The sequence below is a fragment of the Ranitomeya variabilis genome, chromosome 4, assembly GCF_051348905.1.
Source record: "Ranitomeya variabilis isolate aRanVar5 chromosome 4, aRanVar5.hap1, whole genome shotgun sequence".
In the NCBI taxonomy this organism is placed as follows: domain Eukaryota; kingdom Metazoa; phylum Chordata; class Amphibia; order Anura; family Dendrobatidae; genus Ranitomeya; species Ranitomeya variabilis.
The window spans coordinates 698,937,800-698,958,685 of NC_135235.1; the positions used below are offsets into that span (position 1 = coordinate 698,937,800).

Consider the following 20,886-nt stretch of genomic DNA (forward strand, 5'->3'; position numbering starts at 1 on the left):
AAATATCATTTTTGTGACTAAAAAGTTAAATGTTCATTTTTTCCTTCCATGTTTCTTCTGCTGCTGTGAAACACCTGAAGGGTTAATAAACTTCTTGAATGTGGTTTTGAGCACCTTGAGGGGTGCAGTTTTTAGAATGGTGTCACTTTTGGGTATTTTCAGCCATATAGAACCCTCAAACTGACTTCAAATGTGAGGTGGTCCCTAAAAAAAAATGGTTTTGTAAATTTTGTTGTAAAAATGAGAAATCACTGGTCAAATTTTAACCCTTATAACTTCCTAGCAAAAAAAAAATTTGTTTCCAAAATTGTGCTGATGTAAAGTAGACATGTGAGAAATGTTATTTATTAACTGTTTTGTGTCACATACCTCTCTGGTTTAACAGAATAAAAATTAAAAATGTGAAAATTGCGAAATTTTCAAAATTTTCGCCAAATTTCCGTTTTTTTCACAAATAAACTCAGAAATTATCGACCTAAATTTACCACTATCATGAAGCCCAATATGTGACGAAAAAACAATCTCAGAATCGCTAGGATCCGTTGAAGCGTTCCTGAGTTATTACCTCATAAAGGGACACTGGTCAGAATTGCAAAAAACGGCAAGGTCATTAAGGCCAAAATAGGCTGGGTCATGAAGGGGTTAAAAACAGCAGGTCCCTATTCAAATCTGTTAAAATTGGCTGTTTGCCCAGTTTGATGACAGTTCTGATGCCCAGAACTAATTAGGGCCAGGCTGAAGAGACCTGGTTTTATTGTGGGGCTCCCTGTTCTATATGTATGCACTCTGGTATCAGTGGCACAAAGGAATTTAACCCCTTAAAAACACCACTTACTTATTCAAATCTGTGAAAATGGGCTGTTTGCCCACTTTGATGCCAGTTCTGGTGCCCAGAACCCATTTGGGCCAGGCTGGAGAGACCTGGGTTTGATGCAGGGCATCACTGTCTGTGTATTTTAAGTGTCAGATCAGTGGCCCAAAGGCATTTAACCCCTTAAAAACATCAGTTACTTATTCAAATCTGCGAAAATTGGCTGTTTGCCCACTTTGATGCCAGTTCTGGTGCCCAGAACCCATTTGGGCCAGGCTGAAGGGACCTGGGTTTGATGCAGGGCATCACTTTCTGTGTATTTTAAGTGTCAGATCAGTGGCCCAAAGGCATTTAACCCCTTAAAAACATCAGTTACTTATTCAAATCTGCGAAAATTGGCTGTTTGCCCACTTTGATGCCAGTTCTGGTGCCCAGAACCCATTTGGGCCAGGCTGAAGGGACCTGGGTTTGATGCAGGGCATCACTGTCTGTGTATTTTAAGTGTCAGATCAGTGGCCCAAAGGCATTTAACCCCTTAAAAACATCAGTTACTTATTCAAATCTGTGAAAATGGGCTGTTTGCCCCATTTGATGCCAGTTCTGATGCCCAGAACCCATTTGTGCCAGGCTGGAGTGACATGGATTTCATGTGGGGCATCATTAGGTATGTTAATCAGGTGTTAAATCAGTGGCACAAAGGCATTTAACCTCTCAAAAATAGCTGTTACTTATTCAAATCTGTGAAAATGGGTGATTTGACCATTTTGATGCCAGTTCTGATGCCCAGAACCCATTTGTGCCAGGCTGGAGTGACATGTATTTCATGTGGGGCATCAGTAGGTATGTAAATCAGGTGTTAGATCAGTGGCACAAAGCTATTTAACCCCTTAAAAATAGCTGTTACTTATTCAAATCTGTGAAAATGGGCGATTTGCCCCATTTGATGCCAGTTTTGATGCCCAGAACCCATTTGTGCCAGGCTGGAGTGACATGGATTTCATGTGGGGCATCAGTAGGTATGTAAATCAGGTGTTTAATAAGTAGCACAAAGGCATTTAACCCCTTAAAAATAGCTGTTACTTATTCGCATGTGTGAAAATTGGTTCTCTGCCCACTTTGATGCCAGTTCTGATGCCCAGAACCCATTTGTGCCAGGCTGGATTGACAGGAACTTGATGTGTGGCATCACAAGGTATGCAAGTCAGGTGTCAGATCAGTGGCACAAAGCCATTTAACACCTTTAATACCATACCTCAGTGCCCACTTTGATGCCCATTTTTGTGCCAGCCTTCTAATATTTTTATCTGTTTTTAAGTGTATTCACAAGAGGGCACATGACCGCATAATATTATATACTTACAATGGTTTATTTTTATTGAAAAACCTGAAAAAAAACAAAATAAAAAATAGCCGAATAAGAAACTGAACGAATAAGAAACCAACTTCAGCATCGTCCCTCTGGTGAAATTTCTGGGCATGGATACACTCCCCTTCTCGGCATGTAGTCACTCCCCGCTGCTTTAATCACCCCCCTTTGCAGAAATGAAGACGCCCTGAAATTTCTGAGCATAGTAACGCCCCCCTCCCTTTGTCACGCCCCCTCCCTCACTATTGTGGTTTTAACCAGGCCCCCAGGTGCCATAATCACGCCCGTCCCTGAAATTTTCAGGCATGTTGCCGCCCAGAGCCCCGCCCAGAGCTCCTCTTCTCTCCACCCTGCATCTTCAGCTGTTGCTTGGCCGTGATTGGTCAGTTTGCGGCACGTGACTCCGTAGCCTCGCCCTTCCCTACTATCTACGACATGCCGACAATTTTCAGAACACCGGCTAGAGTGTATGGGCTGCAGTCAGGGAACCAGGAAGGAGCCCATACAGTCTAGGCTCAACCAAAAGAGAATACCCCTCCCATGATGTGAACTCAGAACACGCCCCCTCCCGATAGGACACGCCACCGGAAATGACGTCACACCTGGAAGGAGCCCATACATTCTAGCATTTGCCCTACCATATACGTGTTGGCGGCTCTGCGGGTGGAGGTCAGTGCTGGAGGCTCCATTATTCTCTATGTGGAGTGCGGCTCTGCGGGTGGAGGTCGGTGCTGGAGGCTCCATTATTCTCTATGTGGAGTGCGGCTCTGCGGGTGGAGGTCGGTGCTGGAGGCTCCATTATTCTCTATGAGGAGTGCGGCTCTGCAGGTGGAGGTCGGTGCTGGAGGCTCCATTATTCTCTATGTGGAGTGCAGCTCTGCAGGTGGAGGTCGGTGCTGGAGGCTCCATTATTCTCTATGTGGAGTGCGGCTCTGCGGGTGGAGGTTGGTGCTGGAGGCTCCATTATTCTCTATGAGGAGTGCGGCTCTGCGGGTGGAGGTCGGTGCTGGAGGCTCCATTATTCTCTATGAGGAGTGCGGCTCTGCAGGTGGAGATCAGTGCTGGAGGCCCCATTATTCTCTATGTTGAGTGCGGCTCTGCGGGTGGAGGTCGGTGCTGGAGGCTCCATTATTCTCTATGTTGAGTGCGGCTCTGCGGGTGGAGGTCAGTGCTGGAGGCCCCATTATTCTCTATGTGGAGTGCGGCTCTGCGGGTGGAGGTCGGTGCTGGAGGCTCCATTATTCTCTATGTGGAGTGCGGCTCTGCGGGTGGAGGTCGGTGCTGGAGGCTCCATTATTCTCTATGAGGAGTGCGGCTCTGCGGGTGGAGGTCGGTGCTGGAGGCTCCATTATTCTCTATGTGGAGTGCGGCTCTGCGGGTGGAGGTCGGTGCTGGAGGCCCCATTATTCTCTATGTGGTGTGCGGATGAAGGTCGGTGCTGGAGGCTCCATTATTCTCTATGTGGTGTGCTGCTCTGCGGGTGGAGGTCGGTGCTGGAGGCTCCATTATTCTCTATGTGGAGTGCGGCTCTGCGGGTGGAGGTCTGTGCTGGAGGCTCCATTATTCCCTATGTGGAGTGCTGCTCTGCGGGTGGAGGTCGGTGCTGGAGGCTCCATTATTCTCTATGTGGAGTGCGGCTCTGCGGGTGGAGGTCGCTGCTGGAGGCCCCATTATTCTCTGTGGAGTGCGGCTCTGCGGGTGGAGGTCGGTGCTGGAGGCCCCATTATTCTCTATGTGGAGTGCGGCTCTGCGGGTGGAGGTCGGTGCTGGAGGCTCCATTATTTATGTGGAGTGCGGCTCTGCGGGTGGAGGTCGGTGCTGGAGGCTCCATTATTCTCTATGTGGAGTGCGGCTCTGCAGGTGGAGGTCGGTGCTGGAGGCCCCATTATTCTCTATGTGGAGTGCGGCTCTGCAGGTGGAGGTCGGTGCTGGAGGTCCCATTATTCTCTATGTGGAGTGCGGCTCTGCGGGTGGAGGTCGGTGCTGGAGGCTCCATTATTCTCTATGTGGAGTGTGGCTCTGCGGGTGGAGGTCGGTGCTGAAGGCTCCATTATTCTCTATGTGAAGTGCGGCTCTGCGGGTGGAGGCCGGTGCTGGAGGCTCCATTATTCTCTATGTGGAGTGCGGCTCTGCAGGTGGAGGTCGGTGCTGGAGGCCCCATTATTCGCTATGTGGAGTGCGGGTGGAGGTCGGTGCTGGAGGCTCCATTATTCTCTATGTGGAGTGTGGCTCTGCGGGTGGAGATCGGTGCTGGAGGCTCCATTATTCTCTATGTGGAGTGTGGGTGGAGGTCGGTGCTGGAGGCTCCATTATTCTCTATGTGGAGTGCGGCTCTGCGGGTGGAGGTCGGTGCTGGAGGCTCCATTATTCTCTATGTGGAGTGCGGCTCTGCGGGTGGAGGTCGGTGCTGGAAGCTCCATTATTCTCTATGCGGAGTGCGGCTCTGCGGGTGGAGGTCGGTGCTGGAGGCTCCATTATTCTCTATGTGGAGTGCGGCTCTGCAGGTGGAGGTCGGTGCTGGAGGCCCCATTATTCTCTATGTGGAGTGCGGCTCTGCGGGTGGAGGTCGGTGCTGGAGGCTCCATTATTCTCTATGTGGAGTGCGGCTCTGAGGGTGGAGGTCGGTGCTGGAGGCTCCATTATTCTCTATGTGGAGTGCGGCTCTGCGGGTGGAGGTCTGTGCTGGAGGCTCCATTATTCCCTATGTGGAGTGCGGCTCTGCGGGTGGAGGTCGCTGCTGGAGGCCCCATTATTCTCTGTGGAGTGCGGCTCTGCGGGTGGAGTGCGGTGCTGGAGGCTCCATTATTCTCTATGTGGAGTGCGGCTCTGCGGGTGGAGGTCGCTGCTGGAGGCCCCATTATTCTCTGTGGAGTGCGGCTCTGCGGGTGGAGGTCGGTGCTGGAGGCCCCATTATTCTCTATGTGGAGTGCGGCTCTGCGGGTGGAGGTCGGTGCTGGAGGCTCTATTATTCTCTATGTGGAGTGCGGCTCTGCGGGTGGAGGTCGGTGCTGGAGGCTCCATTATTCTCTATGTGGAGTGCGGCTCTGCGGGTGGAGGTCAGTGCTGGAGGCTCTGTTTTTCTCTATGTGGGGGAGGTTCCACATCAGAACTGTAGCAGGTAAAGACCCCAATATCCACAGGTGTCCCTTCTAATTGGGGGGAACTATCACCTCTTATAATCCTCGGACAGTTCTGACAAACACGGAAAAGTGCCCCTTTATGGAGGTGACAGAAAGTCTGTTTAGTCCCTTTAGCTCCATAGTATCAGCTCTAATCCAATGGTGAGAGAGCGATTTACCCTGAAGAGTCACAGATTGTGGGGTTGTTATAAAATGTTATATTTAGGGGGGTTTTGTGTTGTCTCCTTATAAGAATCACAATGTGTGAGGGCTAGCGGATTGCACCAAATTATAAGAGAGATGGTATAAGGTGCACTCGCAGCCCGTGGTCCACAGTGCAGAGATGGAACCTGCTGCTGAGTAATGACGGACTATATGGCGGTACAATGTGGATACACACACGGGTTAACTTCACCTTGTGTGAATGAAGCAAACTCTGTTGCATCACAGGGCCACGGTACCGCACCAAGAGCACAAGCAAGGAGTCTCAGGACTCTATCCCAAGACACAGGAGTAGAGTGTACGTTCAGACCACTTGCGCTCGACACCGCAACTGGGGTGTCAAAGTAACAGAAAATATAACTTAAAGCACAAGAGTGCGTGCTGTGCCGATTTGGCGGACCCACTAACCACCCGGACTTGGGATAGGAAAGCGCTCTATAAGCGCACGGCGACGCACTGGCGGTTACAGCAATAGACGCTGTATCATGTGTCTTTGTGTTGACAGCTTAGCATCAACCTTTTGCGCACAGTCATACACAAGGGAGGGGATTTTAAAGAACGACTTACACTCATCAACACACACACGATTCCAAATGTACACTAGCGCATGGCCGTGCGACCATGCAAACCTTTTATAGCTGCAGCAAGAACAGGTGCTAGATGCTGAGACCGACGTCTCCACTGAGCAGACTCCACTGCGGCTAGAGAAGAATGGGAGACCGCAGGGGAGATGGTTTGAGATTCCCCCTGTGCAGAGGCAGGATCTCGACACCTAACATTACCCCCCTACTAGGGCCCCCCCCCCTCCTTGGACCTCGCTACGCTCGAAGGCAGCAAAGAGCTGTGGAGCCTGAATGTGTTCAGCAGGCTCCCAGGACCTGTCCTCTGGGCCATAACCCTTCCAATCCACCAAATAGAATTTTTTGCCACGTACCACCTTGCACCCCAAAATAGCGTTCACCTCGTAATCGTCCGTAGACGAACCCGATGTCCCGGCAGATGACTTGGAAAACTGGGACATGTATATGGGCTTCAAGAGGGACACATGAAAGGTGTCGGTGATACCCAGGCATGGCGGAAGGGCCAGACGGTAGACCACAGGGTTAACCTATTCGAGGACCTTGAAGGGACCCAAGTAGCGAGGTGCAAACTTAGTGGACTCAACTCACAGCCTGATGTTACGGGCGGAGAGCCACACCCAGTCGCCAGGAGCAAAGGTCGGAGCGGGGCATCGATGAGCATCGGCGGAGGTCCTCATTCTCTCCTTGGAGGCCCGAATGGCATCCTGAGTGTGGTCCCAAATGTCACGTGCCTCCACAGCCCAGTCTGCCACCCTGGAGTCAGCGGAAGACACTGGCATGGGCACAGGCACCCGCGGATGCTGGCCGTAATTTAGGAGGAATGGAGTCTGACCGGTGGACTCGGCTACAGCGTTGTTAAGCGCAAACTCTGCCCACGGTAGCAAGGATGCCCTGTCATCCTGCCTGGCAGAAACAAAATGTCGTAAATATGTGACCAGGGTCTGGTTGGCCCTCTCAACCAACCCATTCGTCTCGGGATGATATGCCGAGGAGAGATTCAACTCAATACTGAGTAGATGACAAAGCTCTCAACAGAATCAAGACGCAAACTGGGGACCCCGGTCACTGACAATTTTGTCCGGCATACCGTGTAGGCGAAAGATATGCTTGATGAACAACGCTGCCAGAGCCCGTGCAGAAGGTAGCCGTGGAAGAGGCACCAAGTGCACCATTTTGGAAAAATGGTCGGTGATCACCCAGATAATGGTGCAGCTACAAGACTTGGGTAAGCCCACCATAAAGTACATCCCGACCATCTCCCAGGGCCTGTCCGCCACCGGCAGGTGGTAAAGCAACCCAGCTGGCCGTTGCCAAAGAGACTTGCAAGAGACACACGCCCGAACATAGTCTGCGACGTCACGAGCCATATACGGCCACCAATATGTCCTCGCCAATAGCTCAGATGTCCTTTTGGGCCCAAAATGTCAAGCCACCCTGGACGAGTAAGCCCAAGAGAGAACCTCCAGATGCAGATTGGATGGTACAATCCCGGAGGCACAGACTTGAGCGAAACCGGGGCCACAGTTCTGAGGCTCTCGGTGGGGACAATAAGCCGAGGCTCCTCCTCAGATGATACAACAGAGTGAGAGAGAGCGCGTCGGCACGAATGTTCTTCTCCACGGAAAGAAAATGGAGGGTGAAATGGAACCGGGAGAAGAACAAGGACCATCTTGCCTGGCGAGAACTTAACCACTGGGCTGTCTGCAGGTACACCAAATTCTTGTGATCTGTGAAGACTTGGAAGGGAAAACGAGCTCCCTCCAAGAGATGTCTCCACTCCGAGAAGGCCAACTTCATGGCTAGCAACTCCCTGTCCCCAATGGAATAATTCCTCTCTGCTGGTGAGAAGGTCTTAGGAAAGAAGAAGCTAGGATGCTTCCGACCTTAAGCATCCTTTTGGAAAAGGACTGCTCCAGCACCAACAGATGAGGCATCCACCTCCATTATAAATGGCTTATCTACATCGGGGCGATGTAGGATGGGAGCGCTAGCGAAGTGTGACTTAATGGAGAGAAAGGCCTTGGAGACCTCCTCAGACCACAATTTGGGATTTGCTCCCTTCTTGGTGAGGGCAACCAAGGAAGCTACCAAGGTTGAGAAGTGTGGAATGATCTGGCGATAGTAATTAATGAACCCCATAAAGCGCTGCACCGCTTTAAGAGAATGGGGTTCCTACCAGTCCATCACAGCCTGTAGTTTGGCAGGATCCATATCCAATCCCTGGGTAGAGATGATATAACCCAGAAAAGGTAAGGACTCCTGCTCAATCACACATTTCTCCAACTTTGCGTAGAGGGAATTTGTCCGTAAGAGGTCGAAGACTTTGCGAACATCTCTCCGATGGGAGTCAATATCTGGAGAGTAGATGAGAATATCATCCTGATAGACTACGACCGAGGTGGTGAGCATATCCCGGAAGATGTCGTTCACAAAGTCTTGGAAAATGGCTGGGGCATTACAGAGCCCGAAGGGCATCACCAGATATTCATAGTGCCCATCCCTGGTGTTAAAAGCAGTCTTCCATTCATCCCCCTCACGGATGCGAATCAGGTTGTAAGCACCCCGCAGATCTAAAATATCCTCGCTCCCCGAAGCCTTTGAAAGAGCTCAGATATCAGGGGCAAAGGATACTTATTCTTAACGGTGATGGCGTTAAGGCTCCTGTAATCTATGCATGGACGTAGTTCCCCGTTCTTCTTCTGCACGAAGAAGAACCCAGCCCCTGCAGGTGACACTGACTTCCTAATGAATCCTCTTGCCAGATTTTCCTGGATGTACTGTGACATTGCCTCCATCTCCGGGAGAGATAACGGATAGACTCGACCCCGGGGAGGCTCAGCACCAGGCAAGAGGTCAATAGGACAGTCATAGGGGCGGTGAGGCGGAAGAGTCTCCGCAGCCTTTTTGGAGAACACGTCCGCATAGGGCCAATATTGCTTGGGGAGAGAGGAGAGATCTGCGGGTACCTCTGTAGTAGCAACCTGAACGCATTCCCTCTGAGATCTACCCCCACAAGATTCACCCCATCCCAAAATTCTGCCTGTGGACCACTCAATATGAGGAGAATGGTACCGTAGCCAAGGCATCCCTAACAGGACCTCGTCAAATCCCTCAGGAATGACGAGCAGAGATATAATCTCCTGATGAGATGTCGACATGAACAGCGTGAAAGGGATGGTCTGGTGTGTTATCTGTGAGGGCAGTGTCGACCCATTTACCACTCGCATGGTAATGCAGATTCCAGTGTCGGTAAATGAGACGAGAATTAGCGTTATGGAAGATGAGTCTATGAGAAACGTATTCAGCTACCGACTCCAAGGAAGAAACTGCTTGTTGTCTGTGGCCTAAATATATAGGTTTTATTAGTAGATGTAAGAAGAAAACTAAATACTGTAAAATAATAAATCTCCTCATATGTTTCCCTTATTATCGCTAGTAATTGTATTATTACATAGGATTTTTATGATGTTACATCGCTTCATCTCCTTCTCATTCAGGTCTCTACAATATCTGATCCTCTCAGTGAAGATCTTCTATAGAAGAGAATTTTCCTGAATTACCCATCAAGGATGGATATGGACAGAGACAAGATGGCAGAGAGGATATTACACCTCACCCTAGAGATCCTCCTCCAGCTTACTGGAGAGGTGAGAGATTCTGATGACGTCACATTACATCATTCTTATCTATGGGAATAACAGATGGACAGAACTGGAGAGGTGAGGACTCTGGAAATGTCTGTAGTGAGATTTATTAATGTGTCTCTCCATAACCAGGATTACACAGTAGTGAAGAAGACCTCTAGTGAGTGCTTTCAGGACCCTGTGTCTGAGTGGGCTCAGGGGTCTTCCCCATCCATCGCGTGGCTTCCACCTCACCCCCTGATACATGAGGACATCAATGACCAGAAGGTCCTAGAACTCGCCTACAAGATGATTGAGCTGCTGACTGGAGAGGTGACACTGCTGGGAATGCTGGGACATTATACAGTAATGCTATGAAGGGATCAGGGGATGACGGTATCATTGTATGTGTCAGGTTCCTATAAGGTGTCAGGATGTCGCTGTCTATTTCTCCAAGGAAGAGTGGGAGTATTTAGAAGGACACAAAGATGTATATAAGGACGTTATGATGCAGGTTCCAGAGCCCCTCACATCACCAGGTAATAGACAGGACTAAATACACACGGCCTATAATTATCTGTATGTAAAGAATGAATTCAGTCCCTGTATGTTTCCTCCAGATCTATCCAGTAAGAAGACCACACCAGAGAGATGTCCCCATCCTCTTCTCCCACAGGACTGTAAACAAGAAGATCCCAATGTTCCTCAGGATCATCAGGTAGATGGAGAGAAGGTGTCAAGAGATCTCCCCTATGATGTGTAGATGACTGTGAAGGTCTTGTGCTCAGTCTTGTTTTAGCCACCATTGTTCTGTTTTATACAGTGGCATGTAAAAGTTTGGACACCCCTGGTCAAATTAATGTTATTGTGGACAGTTAAGCAAATTGAAGATGAAATGATCTTTAAAAGATATAAAGGTGAAGATGACACATTTCCTTTGTATTTATGCCAAAAAAATTGTCATCTTTCACATTTTAAAAATTCCAAAAAGGAAAATATGCTGATGCAAAAGTTTGGGCACCCTTGAAGATTTGAGTGCTCAGATAACTTTTGCCAAGGTTTCACACCTTAATTAACCTGTTGGGGTTATGACTTGTTCACTATCATCATTAGGAAAGGCCAGGTGATGCGAATTTCCCATCTTTATAAAAACCCAGCCTCCTCTAACCTTGTGCCAAATACAGCAGCCATGGATTCTTCTAAACAGATTCCTAGCACTCTGAAAATGGTGGAGGCCCACAAAGCAGGAGAAGGCTATAAGAAGTTAGCAAAGTGCATGCACGTTGCCCTTTCCTCAGATCAAAATGTAACAAAAATGGCAGTTAACAGGGACAGTGGAGGCCAAGATAAGGTCTGGAAGACCGAGCAAAATTTCTGTGAGAGCTTGTAGATTTATTAGAGAGGCAAAACCGCCACCGCCGCCGCATGGGGGTAGATCAAACATTCTTTGGGGCTGTGTTGCCACATTTCATGGATAGAGTGAAGAATGGTTTCAATGAAATTTCAACACATTTTTGTTGCAAACATATCATCTGTAAAACAGCTGAAGTTCGAAAAGAATGTCTTCTTCAGATAGATAATGATCCTAAACACATGTCAAAATCCACAATAGACTACCTCAAAAAGGTGCAAGCTGAAGGTTTTACAATAGCTCACAGTCCCCTGATCTGAAAATCATTGAAAATCTGTGGCAAGACCTCAAAATAGCAGAGGAAGCAAGATGACCAGGAATTTCAAAGAACTGGAAGAATTTTCCAAGTAAGAATGGATGAAAATTCCTCAAACAAAAATTTAAAGACGCTGGCTGCAAAAAGTGTTTACAAGCTGTGATATTTGCAGAAAGGGGTGCTACTAGGTACTAACTATGCAGGGTCCTCAAACTTTTGCATCGGGCCACTTTCTATTTTGTAATTTTTTAAATGTAAAATATATATATTTTTTGCCTAAAATACAAAGGGAATGTGTCATCTTTAACTTTAGGCCTTTTAGTGATCATTTCATCATCAACATGCTTAACTGTCCACAATAACAATTATTCTGACCAGGGGTGCCCAAACTTTTTACATGCCATTGTATACAATGAATTCTCCTGCTCACTCTAAGTTTAATAACCTTCTTTAACCGTATGTTACTTTTTAGCTACTGACAAGGGTGATAGTCCCGACACATATAGGCCACACCACTAGCTCTACTGCAAACACAGGCCATAGTGGAGGTCTCCGGCTCTTCCCGCTAGGCTGCAAGTCCTCCTGATAAAGGCTATTAAGACTTGCTGGTCCACCTTTGTTTCACTGGCCCCATTCTTGTCTGTTGTACTATCCTGGACCAACCTCTGTACCGTACATCAGTGCTAAAAGCAATGGCCCGGCTTAATCGAGACACCAGCTCTTCTTGGGAGGCATATACTCCCAAGTTGAATATCCTCACGAATCGTTGGTGCTTGACCAACGGCATATGTCTCTCTTATCCGAAGTAGTGAAGGCTGGTACCTGCCTCTTACCTGGTGTAGTCTGGCCTATGAGTTTTGACCGGCTCCGGTCTGGTTCTCGGGCTTTGGCTGGCGTAGCTTGGACTCTGGGACTTATCTGGTGCCGCACAGGTTCTGGTTCTGGTGCGCCACAACCTGCTGCCTTGGGTGCTTTCCATGGCCTAGTCACTTGACCTCGCATTATTCCACTGCACACATCCTGCCCGTTCCTTTGCTTGATGCGAAATCTGCTCCAGCTTTGGCAGGTTGGCCTTTTATGTCAGGTACTTGTGTCATCAAAATCACCTTTCCCGGGATACGATCTAGACTCTTCCTTTCTGAAAATCTCCCGCCTCCCATCGGTTCCGCAGGGTCTTGCCTGGACTCCAGTTGGCAGTCATCTTGTATAAATGCTGCACCATGCTGAGGATTCTTACTTCTAATAGCACACACTCTTACACCACTTCTGCAGTATGTATGATGCCCCTCAGAGTATGATGTTCCCACAGTACCGCCATTCCACTACACACAGTATAATGTTCCCACAGTACTGATATCCCCCCCACACAGTGTATAATGTTCTCACAGTACTGATATCCCCCCACACAGTGTATAATGCTCCCACAGTACGGTCATTCCCTCCACACAGGATAATGCTCCCACAGTACTGTCATTCCCTCCACACAGTATAATGTTCCCACAGTACTGATATCCCCCCACACAGTGTATAATGTTCTCACAGTACTGATATCCCCCCACACAGTGTATAATGCTCCCACAGTACTGTCATTCCCTCCACACAGGATAATGCTCCCACAGTACTGTCATTCCCTCCACACAGTATAATGTTCCCACAGTACCACCATTCCACCACACACAGTATAATGCTCCAACAGTACTGTCATTCCCTCCACACAGTATAAGGTTCCCACAGTACTGATATCCCCCCACACAGTGTATAATGTTCCCACAGTACTGATATCCCCCCACACAGTGTATAATGCTCCCACAGTGCTGTCATTCCCTCCACACAGTATAATGCTCCCACAGTACTGTCATTCCCTCCACACAGTATAATGCTCCCACAGTACTGTCATTCCCTCCACACAGTATAATGCTCCCACAGTACTGTCATTCCCTCCACACAGTATAATGTTCCCACAGTACCACCATTCCACCACACACAGTATAATGCTCCAACAGTACTGTCATTCCCTCCACACAGTATAAGGTTCCCACAGTACTGATATCCCCCCACATACAGTATAATGCTCCCACAGTACTGTCATTCCCTCCACACAGTATAATGCTCCCACAGTACTGTCATTCCCTCCACACAGTATAATGCTCCCACAGTACTGTCATTCCCTCCACACAGTATAATGCTCCCACAGTACTGTCATTCCCTCCACACAGTATAATGTTCCCACAGTACTGTCATTCCCTCCACACAGTATAATGTTCCCACAGTACCACCATTCCACCACACACAGTATAATGCTCCAACAGTACTGTCATTCCCTCCACACAGTATAAGGTTCCCACAGTACTGATATCCCCCACAGTGTATAATGTTACCACAGTACCACCATTAAACCACACACAGTATAATGTTCCCACAGTACTGTCATTCCCCCCCACACAGTGTATAATGTTCCCACAGTACTGATATCCCCCCACACAGTATAATGTTCCCACAGTACTGATATCCCCCCACAAAGTATAAGGTTCTCACAGTACTGATATCCCCCACACAGTGTATAATGTTCCCACAGTACCGCCATTCCACTACACACAGTATAATGCTCCCACAGTACTGTCATTCCCTCCACACAGTATAATATTCCCACAGTACTGCCATTCCACCACACTGTAAAATGTTTCCAGAGGACTGCCATCCCCCACTAACAGTATCATGTTCCTACAGTACCGCCATCCCCCCACACAGTATAATGTTCCCTCAATACATCCTATCGCTTTCTAATGTCCAAGCAATACTACACACACAATATGATACCATCCACTCCACCAGCTACCCCTCAGCTAATTAATAAATACTCCCTTAGCCCCATTCTTGGTGCAGATACTAATGAACCCAGAGCCAATAAGATATTTAAAACACAATACTTGGATAGTCAGGGGCGTATCATCCATAGCGGCAGCCCATGTGGCCGCTATAGTGTCCATGAATTGAGAGGACTCTGTGCGGTTTGGCACTGGTCACCCTCTCCTTCCCCATCATCACAATTTCAGCGATATCCATACTGCCATGACGGTGATACCGCTGAATAGAATAGTGAAGTAGGGAGTCAAAAGCTCCTGATCCACCATTCAACCTTCGCCTGTGAGTCTGAGACTCCGTGCACTGCAGGCACAATGACGTCACTACATCACACCTGTAGTATGGAGCCTCAGTACTCAAACTGCACAGACCAGAGCAGCGCACCTCGGGAACAGGGTTGGGTGAGTAGTGTGTGTTGTTTTTTTTGTTTGTTTTTTTTTAAATATCAGGAATTGTGGGGGCATCAAATTGTGGAGGGCTGTGGGGGCCATTCTAACGAGTAAAGGAATGTGGTGGACTATTAGGGTTTCCATACTAAGTGGGGGTACTTATTTTGTGTAACAGACTGCGGTGGCCATAATACTGTATGAGGGGCTGTGGGGGCCATAATCCTGTGTGGGGTCTATGAGGGCCATCATACTGTGCTAGTACATTCTAAAGGAAAGCAGAGACATAATGGCAGTGGGATTCCAGGCAGGGAGCACAGCGGAGATAAACAGCAGAGCGAGGTCCTTAGCTCAAGCCAGTAGGCCTGATTAAAGGGAAGGTGCCTCGATTTTTTATGTTATATTTAATAATTATTATATAATCAATTAGTTTAAATACAAAATTAAATGTACAACTTTAAGTTTCTTTTAAATTATTTTTTATTTCAGCCACTTGGGGCTGCCTTTTGCTTTTTGGTGTGTGTGTGTGTGTGTGTGTGTGTGTGTGTGTGTGTGTGTGTGTATGACACTTACACGCCTCAAATACAGCAATTCTTGGGCATAAAAAGCTGTGGTCACCGTCTGATCACATCTCTTGCTTTGAAGCTGCTTCTCCTGCCTCTTAGCTGTGACATGAGAACGCCCCATGGGCTGTCCAGGTCACATCTGTGGGAGGACATTGCGGCCATAGTTGTGTAGCTCTTAGTGTATGCTGCGGGCATAGCGTACAGACTCCTCAGTGCGTGCGATGACTGGAGCTGCCGGGGAGTGGCGGTTCTGTGTGAGGTGAGTATCTGCAGAGGTGTCGGGGAGCGGTGATCCCAGCCTGTTATCAGTATTACATTACAGGCTGCTGATCACCGCTCAATGCCTACCTGTTCAGAGCACAGCAGGGAGATCATTCATCTGCTGTGCTCTAACACAATGAACAGAATGCAGGGCTGTGTGGGAGCTCAGGGAAGGTAAGTACAAGTGTTTGTTTTTTCTATGTATTGGAATATATGGGGCCATATACGAGGATGGGGACATAAATACCAGGATGGAGGGGCCATATAACAGGATGGGGGCCGTGTACCAGGATGGAGGGACATACACCAGAATAGATGAGCCATGTAAAAGAATGGAGGGTCATATACCAGGATTAAATGCCATATGCCAAGATGGGGCCATATACCAGGGGCCATATACCAGGATTGAAGGACATATGCCAAGATTCGGCCATATACCAGGATGCACTATATGGGGCCATTATACTATTGGGCACTATATGGAGCCATTACACTGAGAAGCACTGTAAGAGGCCATTATACTGTGGAACACTGCATGAGGATAATATACTGTGGAACATTATATGGGGCCTTTATACTGTGGTGCACTCTATAAGGCCTTTATACTGTGGAGCACTATATGAGGCCATTATACTTTAGGGCATTATATGGGGCGATTATACTGTGGGGTAGAATAAGAGGCTGTGTATACCATGAAACAGTATATAGGGCAATTATACTGTGGGGTACTATAAGAGGCTATTATAGTGTGGGGCATTATATGCTGCCATTATACTATGGAGCACTATATGGAGCCATTATACTGTGATGCACTATATAATAATAATAATAGTCTCTTTATAGCACCAACATATTCTGCAGTGCTTTGCATACATTTTCATCCCTGTCCCCGATGGGGCTCACAAACTAAATTCCCTATCAGTATGTCATTGGAATGTGGGAGGAAACCGGAGAACCTGGAGGAAACCCACACAAACATGGGGAGAACATACAAATTCCTTGCAGTAGTTGTCTATATGAGGCCATTATACTGTGGTGCACTATATGGGGCCAATATATGGTGGAGCATTATATGGGGCCATCATACTGTGGAACACTATATGAGACCTCTATACTGTGGAGCACTATATGAGGCCATTATACTGTGGAGCACTATATGAGGCCATTATACTGTGGAGCACTATATGGGGCCATTATACCGTGGAACACTATATCCGGCCAATATACACTGCTCAAAAAATAAAGGGAACACTAAAATCCCACATCCTAGATATCACTGAATGAAATATTCCAGTTGTAAATCTTTATTCATCACATAGTGGAATGTGTTGAGAACAATATAACCTAAAAATGATTAACGTATCACAACTAATATCCCACGGAGTTGGAATGATGCTCAAAATCAAAGTGGAAAATGAAGTTACAGGCTGATCCAACTTCTGTGGAAATGCCTCAAGCCAAGGAAATGATGCTCAGTAGTGTGTGTGCCCTCCACGTGCCTGTATGATCTCCCTATAACGCCTGGGCATGCTCCTGATGAGGCGGCGGATGGTCTCCTGAGGGATCTCCTCCCAGACCTGGACTAAAGCATCCGCCAACTTCTGGACAGTCTGTGGTGCAATGTAACGTTGGTGGATGGTGTGAGACATGATGTTCCAGATGTGTTCAATCTGATTCAGATCTGGGGAGCTGGTGGGACAGTCCATAGCTTCAATACCTCCATCTTGCAGGAACTGCTGACATACTCCAGCCACATGAGGTCTGGCATTGTCCTGCATTAGGAGGAACTCAAGGCCAACCGCACCAGCATATGGTCTTACAAGGGGTCTGAGGATCTCATCTTGGTACCTAATGGCAGTCAGGCTACCTTTGGTGAGCACATGGAGGGCTGTGTGGCCCTCCAAAGAAATGCCACCCCACATCATTACTGACCCACTGCCAAACCAGTCATACTGAAGTATGTTGCAGATCGCCATCCACGGTGTCTCCAGACTCTGTCACGTCTGTTACATGTGCTCAATGTGAACCTGCTTTCATCTGTGAAGAGCACAGGGCAATGGGGCGAATTTGACAATCCTGGTGTTGTGTGGCAAATGCCAAGCGTCCTGCACAGTGTTGGGCTGTGAGCACAACTCCCATCTGTGGACATAAGGCACTCAGACCATCCTCATGGAGTTGGTTTCTAACTGTTTGTGCAGACACATGCACATTTGTGGCCTGCTGGAGGTCATTTTGCAGGGCTCTGGCAGTGCTCCTTCTGTTCCTCCTTGCACAAAGGCTCAGGTAGTGGTCCTGCTGCTGAGTTGTTGCCCTCCTACAGCCCCCTCCACATCTCCCGGTGTACTGGCCTATCTCCTGGTAGCGTTTCCGGCCTCTGGACACTACGCTGACATACACAGCAAACCTTCTTGCCACAGCTCGCATTGATGTGCCATCCTGGATGAGCTGCACTACCGGAGCCACTTGTGTGTGTTGTAGATTCTGTCTCGTGCTACCACGAGCGTGAAAGCACAACCAACATTCAAAAGTGACCAAAATATCAGCCAGAAAGCATTGGTACTTAGATGTGGTCTGTGGTCACCACCTGCAGAACCACTCCTTTATTGAGTGTGTCTTGATATTTGCCAATAATTTCCATCTGTTGTCTATTCCATTTGCACAACAGCATGTGAAATTGATTGTCAAACAGTGTTGCTTCCTAAGTGGACAGTTTGATTTCACAGAAGTTTGATTTACTTGGAGTTATATTCTGTTGTTTAAGTGTTCCCTTTATTTTTTTGAGCAGTGTACTTTGGGGCACTATATGGGGCCATTATACTGTGAAGCAATATGTGGGGCCACTATACTGTGGAGCTCTATATGGGGTATGGAGACACGGGGGTCGGTGGGCGCCCAGGGTCCGCTAGCTGGAATCTCATGGACCAGGGATCGTCTCGCCTAACGCCTGCTCTCCCTATAACGTGGGCATAACGCTACTCAGACAACACAGGGTGTGGGTAAAACAGTGTGGTAATGCTTGATTGAACCACAAGCAGGCAGATAACACAGAACAATTCCAGCACAGTGCCCAAGATGGTTCACATAAGGCTACGTTCACATTTGCTTTGTGCGCCGCAGCGTCGGCGCCGCAGCGCACAACGCAAACAAAAACGCAGCAAAACGCATGCACAACGCTGCGTTTTGCGCCGCATGCGTCCTTTTTTTAATTGATTTTGGACGCAGCAAAAATGCAACTTGCGTCCTCTGCGCCTGGATGCGGGCGACGCATGCGGCGCAAAACGCAAGTGCGACGCATGTCCATGCGCCCCCATGTTAAATATAGGGGCGCATGACGCATGCGGCGCCGCTGCGGCGCCCGCCGCTAATGTGAACGTAGCCTTACAGAGTCTCACCCTTCCGCTGACTCGCCAGGATAACAGCTGTGACTTCAGATCTTCCAGGGTCACTACCACACCTTTGGCACGTACAAAGAGAGAAGTTAACGATAAGCATAGGAAGAGGACAGCCCATTCAGTCCATATCAAGTACAAGGCCAATTGATCCGAGAGTCACAACCTGGCTTCTCCAAACGTCTCCATGGAGTCAGACGACCAGTGGGTCCCAATCGTGGCTTTCCCCAAATGTATCCATGGTTCAGCAATGGTCAGTGGAGCTGATCTGTATTCTTCCAACCGGAGCCGAAATCCCTTAAGTTGTTTCCTGTAGAATGACAGATCCGTGTCCCTCGTGATGGTGCCATGATATTGACTGCTGTTCTGTCTCTGGTCCTCTGGATGTATATGTATTGGCAGAATCTCTGGCTGTCTCTGAGTCTCTTTTACACAGAGGCATGTAACCTAATTTTAGACCTAACAAGTGTCCTTCAGTCCAGCCTCACAGATAACGGGAACAATGCTGATGAAATCAAGTAGCATTACTTGATTATTTAATCTATTTGCATAGTTTTTCCCTCTCTGCTTTCGAAGTCAACAAACTGACTTCTCAGCAGGATGCATCATTAGGATATCAGCAAACATCACTAGTCATCAAAAATAAGAGCACACTATGTTATATGAAATATCAGCTTACAAGTCCATTTTACAGGATTAAAAGCAAAAGTGTAGATAACAGCATATTCTTCTTGGTTTGCTAAAAATAGTCATCTGGGTAATTAAGATATAATCTGGTTTCTTCACATGGGGCTATTATGCCATGGCGTACTATATGAGACTGTTATACTGTGGAACACTATATGGGACATTATATTGTGGAGCACTATATGGGGCCTTTTACTCAGGTTACTATATGGAACCATTATATTGTAGTGTACTATATTGGACCGTTATACTGTGGGGCACTATATGGCGCCATTATACTGTGGAGCACTATATGGGGCCATTACACTGCGGGGCACTATATGGGACCATTATACAGAGGGCTCGGTGACTCTATTGAGCAGTGTAGTTACTGACGTTGCCGCTTATCACAGCCGCCTGGATTTGTGAAGCGCAGCGGGACCCAAAGTGGCTGCTGCTACAGCCTATAGAGATTTGTTCTCTTAATGAGGCCAAATACCCTTTTAGATGTCAGATTCGAGGATCGTTGTGGGAATGCCATAGACTACATCGGACCTGCTTGGGAACTTTGTCTAATAAATTGTAGAACGAAAGACAGTGTCTTGTCTTTATTTCGCTTGTTTTATTTTTTTTCAGATTTCCATTTGTGGTGAACTGGGGAATGTCGGGGAGTCTTTATTCAAATAAAATTTATTTTTCTGTCCGTGGTTTTTTTTTTTTTTCCCATTACTGGGTTAGTAGAGGGGGGTGTCTGATAGACATCCCCTCATTATTAACCATTATTTCTTGATGCCAGATGTTATTTTTGACAAAGCACAGCTGTCCTCAATCACAAGTACCATTACCCCGATTGCCACCGCACCAGGACAATCGAGAAGAGCCAAGGCTATGTGCCAAAATTGGTGCATCAAATGTTATGCACCAATTCTGGAGTTCTGTGGGCTGGTATTTTTAGGCTGGCAAGGTCCCAATCACAAGAGACCTTCGCAGCCTGACAATATCAGCCGTCAGCTGTCTGCTTTACTGTGAAGAAACCAGATTGTATCTTAATTTCCATAGACGACTATGTTTTTGCAAACCAAGAAGAATTGAGTTTTTATCTGTATATTGGCTTGTGGATTTAAGTGCCTATGTCAGGTGGGTCAAGAAGACAGATTTGCAAACTGATATACTATTTAACATACTGTGTAAGGGTACCGTCACACAGTGAAATTTCCATCGCTACGATGGCACGATTCGTGACGTTTTAGCGATATCGTTACGATATCGCTGTGTCTGACACGCTACTGCGATCAGACATCACGCTGAGAATCGTACGTCGTAGCAGATCGTTTGGAACTTTCTTTCGTCGCTTGATCTCCCGCTGA

The 20,886-nt window shown here is 47.7% G+C and overlaps 1 protein-coding gene across 6 annotated transcripts in view; it reads left to right on the forward strand.

Moving 5' to 3' along the window:
* The window catches only part of LOC143767730 (uncharacterized), a 598,000-nt gene that overhangs the window by 562,134 nt on the left and 14,980 nt on the right, over positions 1-20,886 (forward strand). Inside the window, exons 1-5 of one of the 6 annotated variants that reach the window (XM_077256222.1) lie at positions 2,775-2,846; positions 9,597-9,746; positions 9,876-10,055; positions 10,138-10,261; positions 10,343-10,440. In XM_077256222.1, the coding sequence (XP_077112337.1) occupies positions 9,669-9,746; positions 9,876-10,055; positions 10,138-10,261; positions 10,343-10,440 (480 nt within the window). In that variant the 5' untranslated portion in view covers positions 2,775-2,846; positions 9,597-9,668. Of the gene's footprint in view, positions 1-2,774; positions 3,122-3,627; positions 3,719-4,722; positions 4,853-5,016; positions 5,296-9,596; positions 9,747-9,875; positions 10,056-10,137; positions 10,262-10,342; positions 10,441-20,886 lie in introns of those variants that run through there. The other 5 variants (XM_077256224.1, XM_077256225.1, XM_077256223.1 and 2 more) reach the window with 5 other exon arrangements.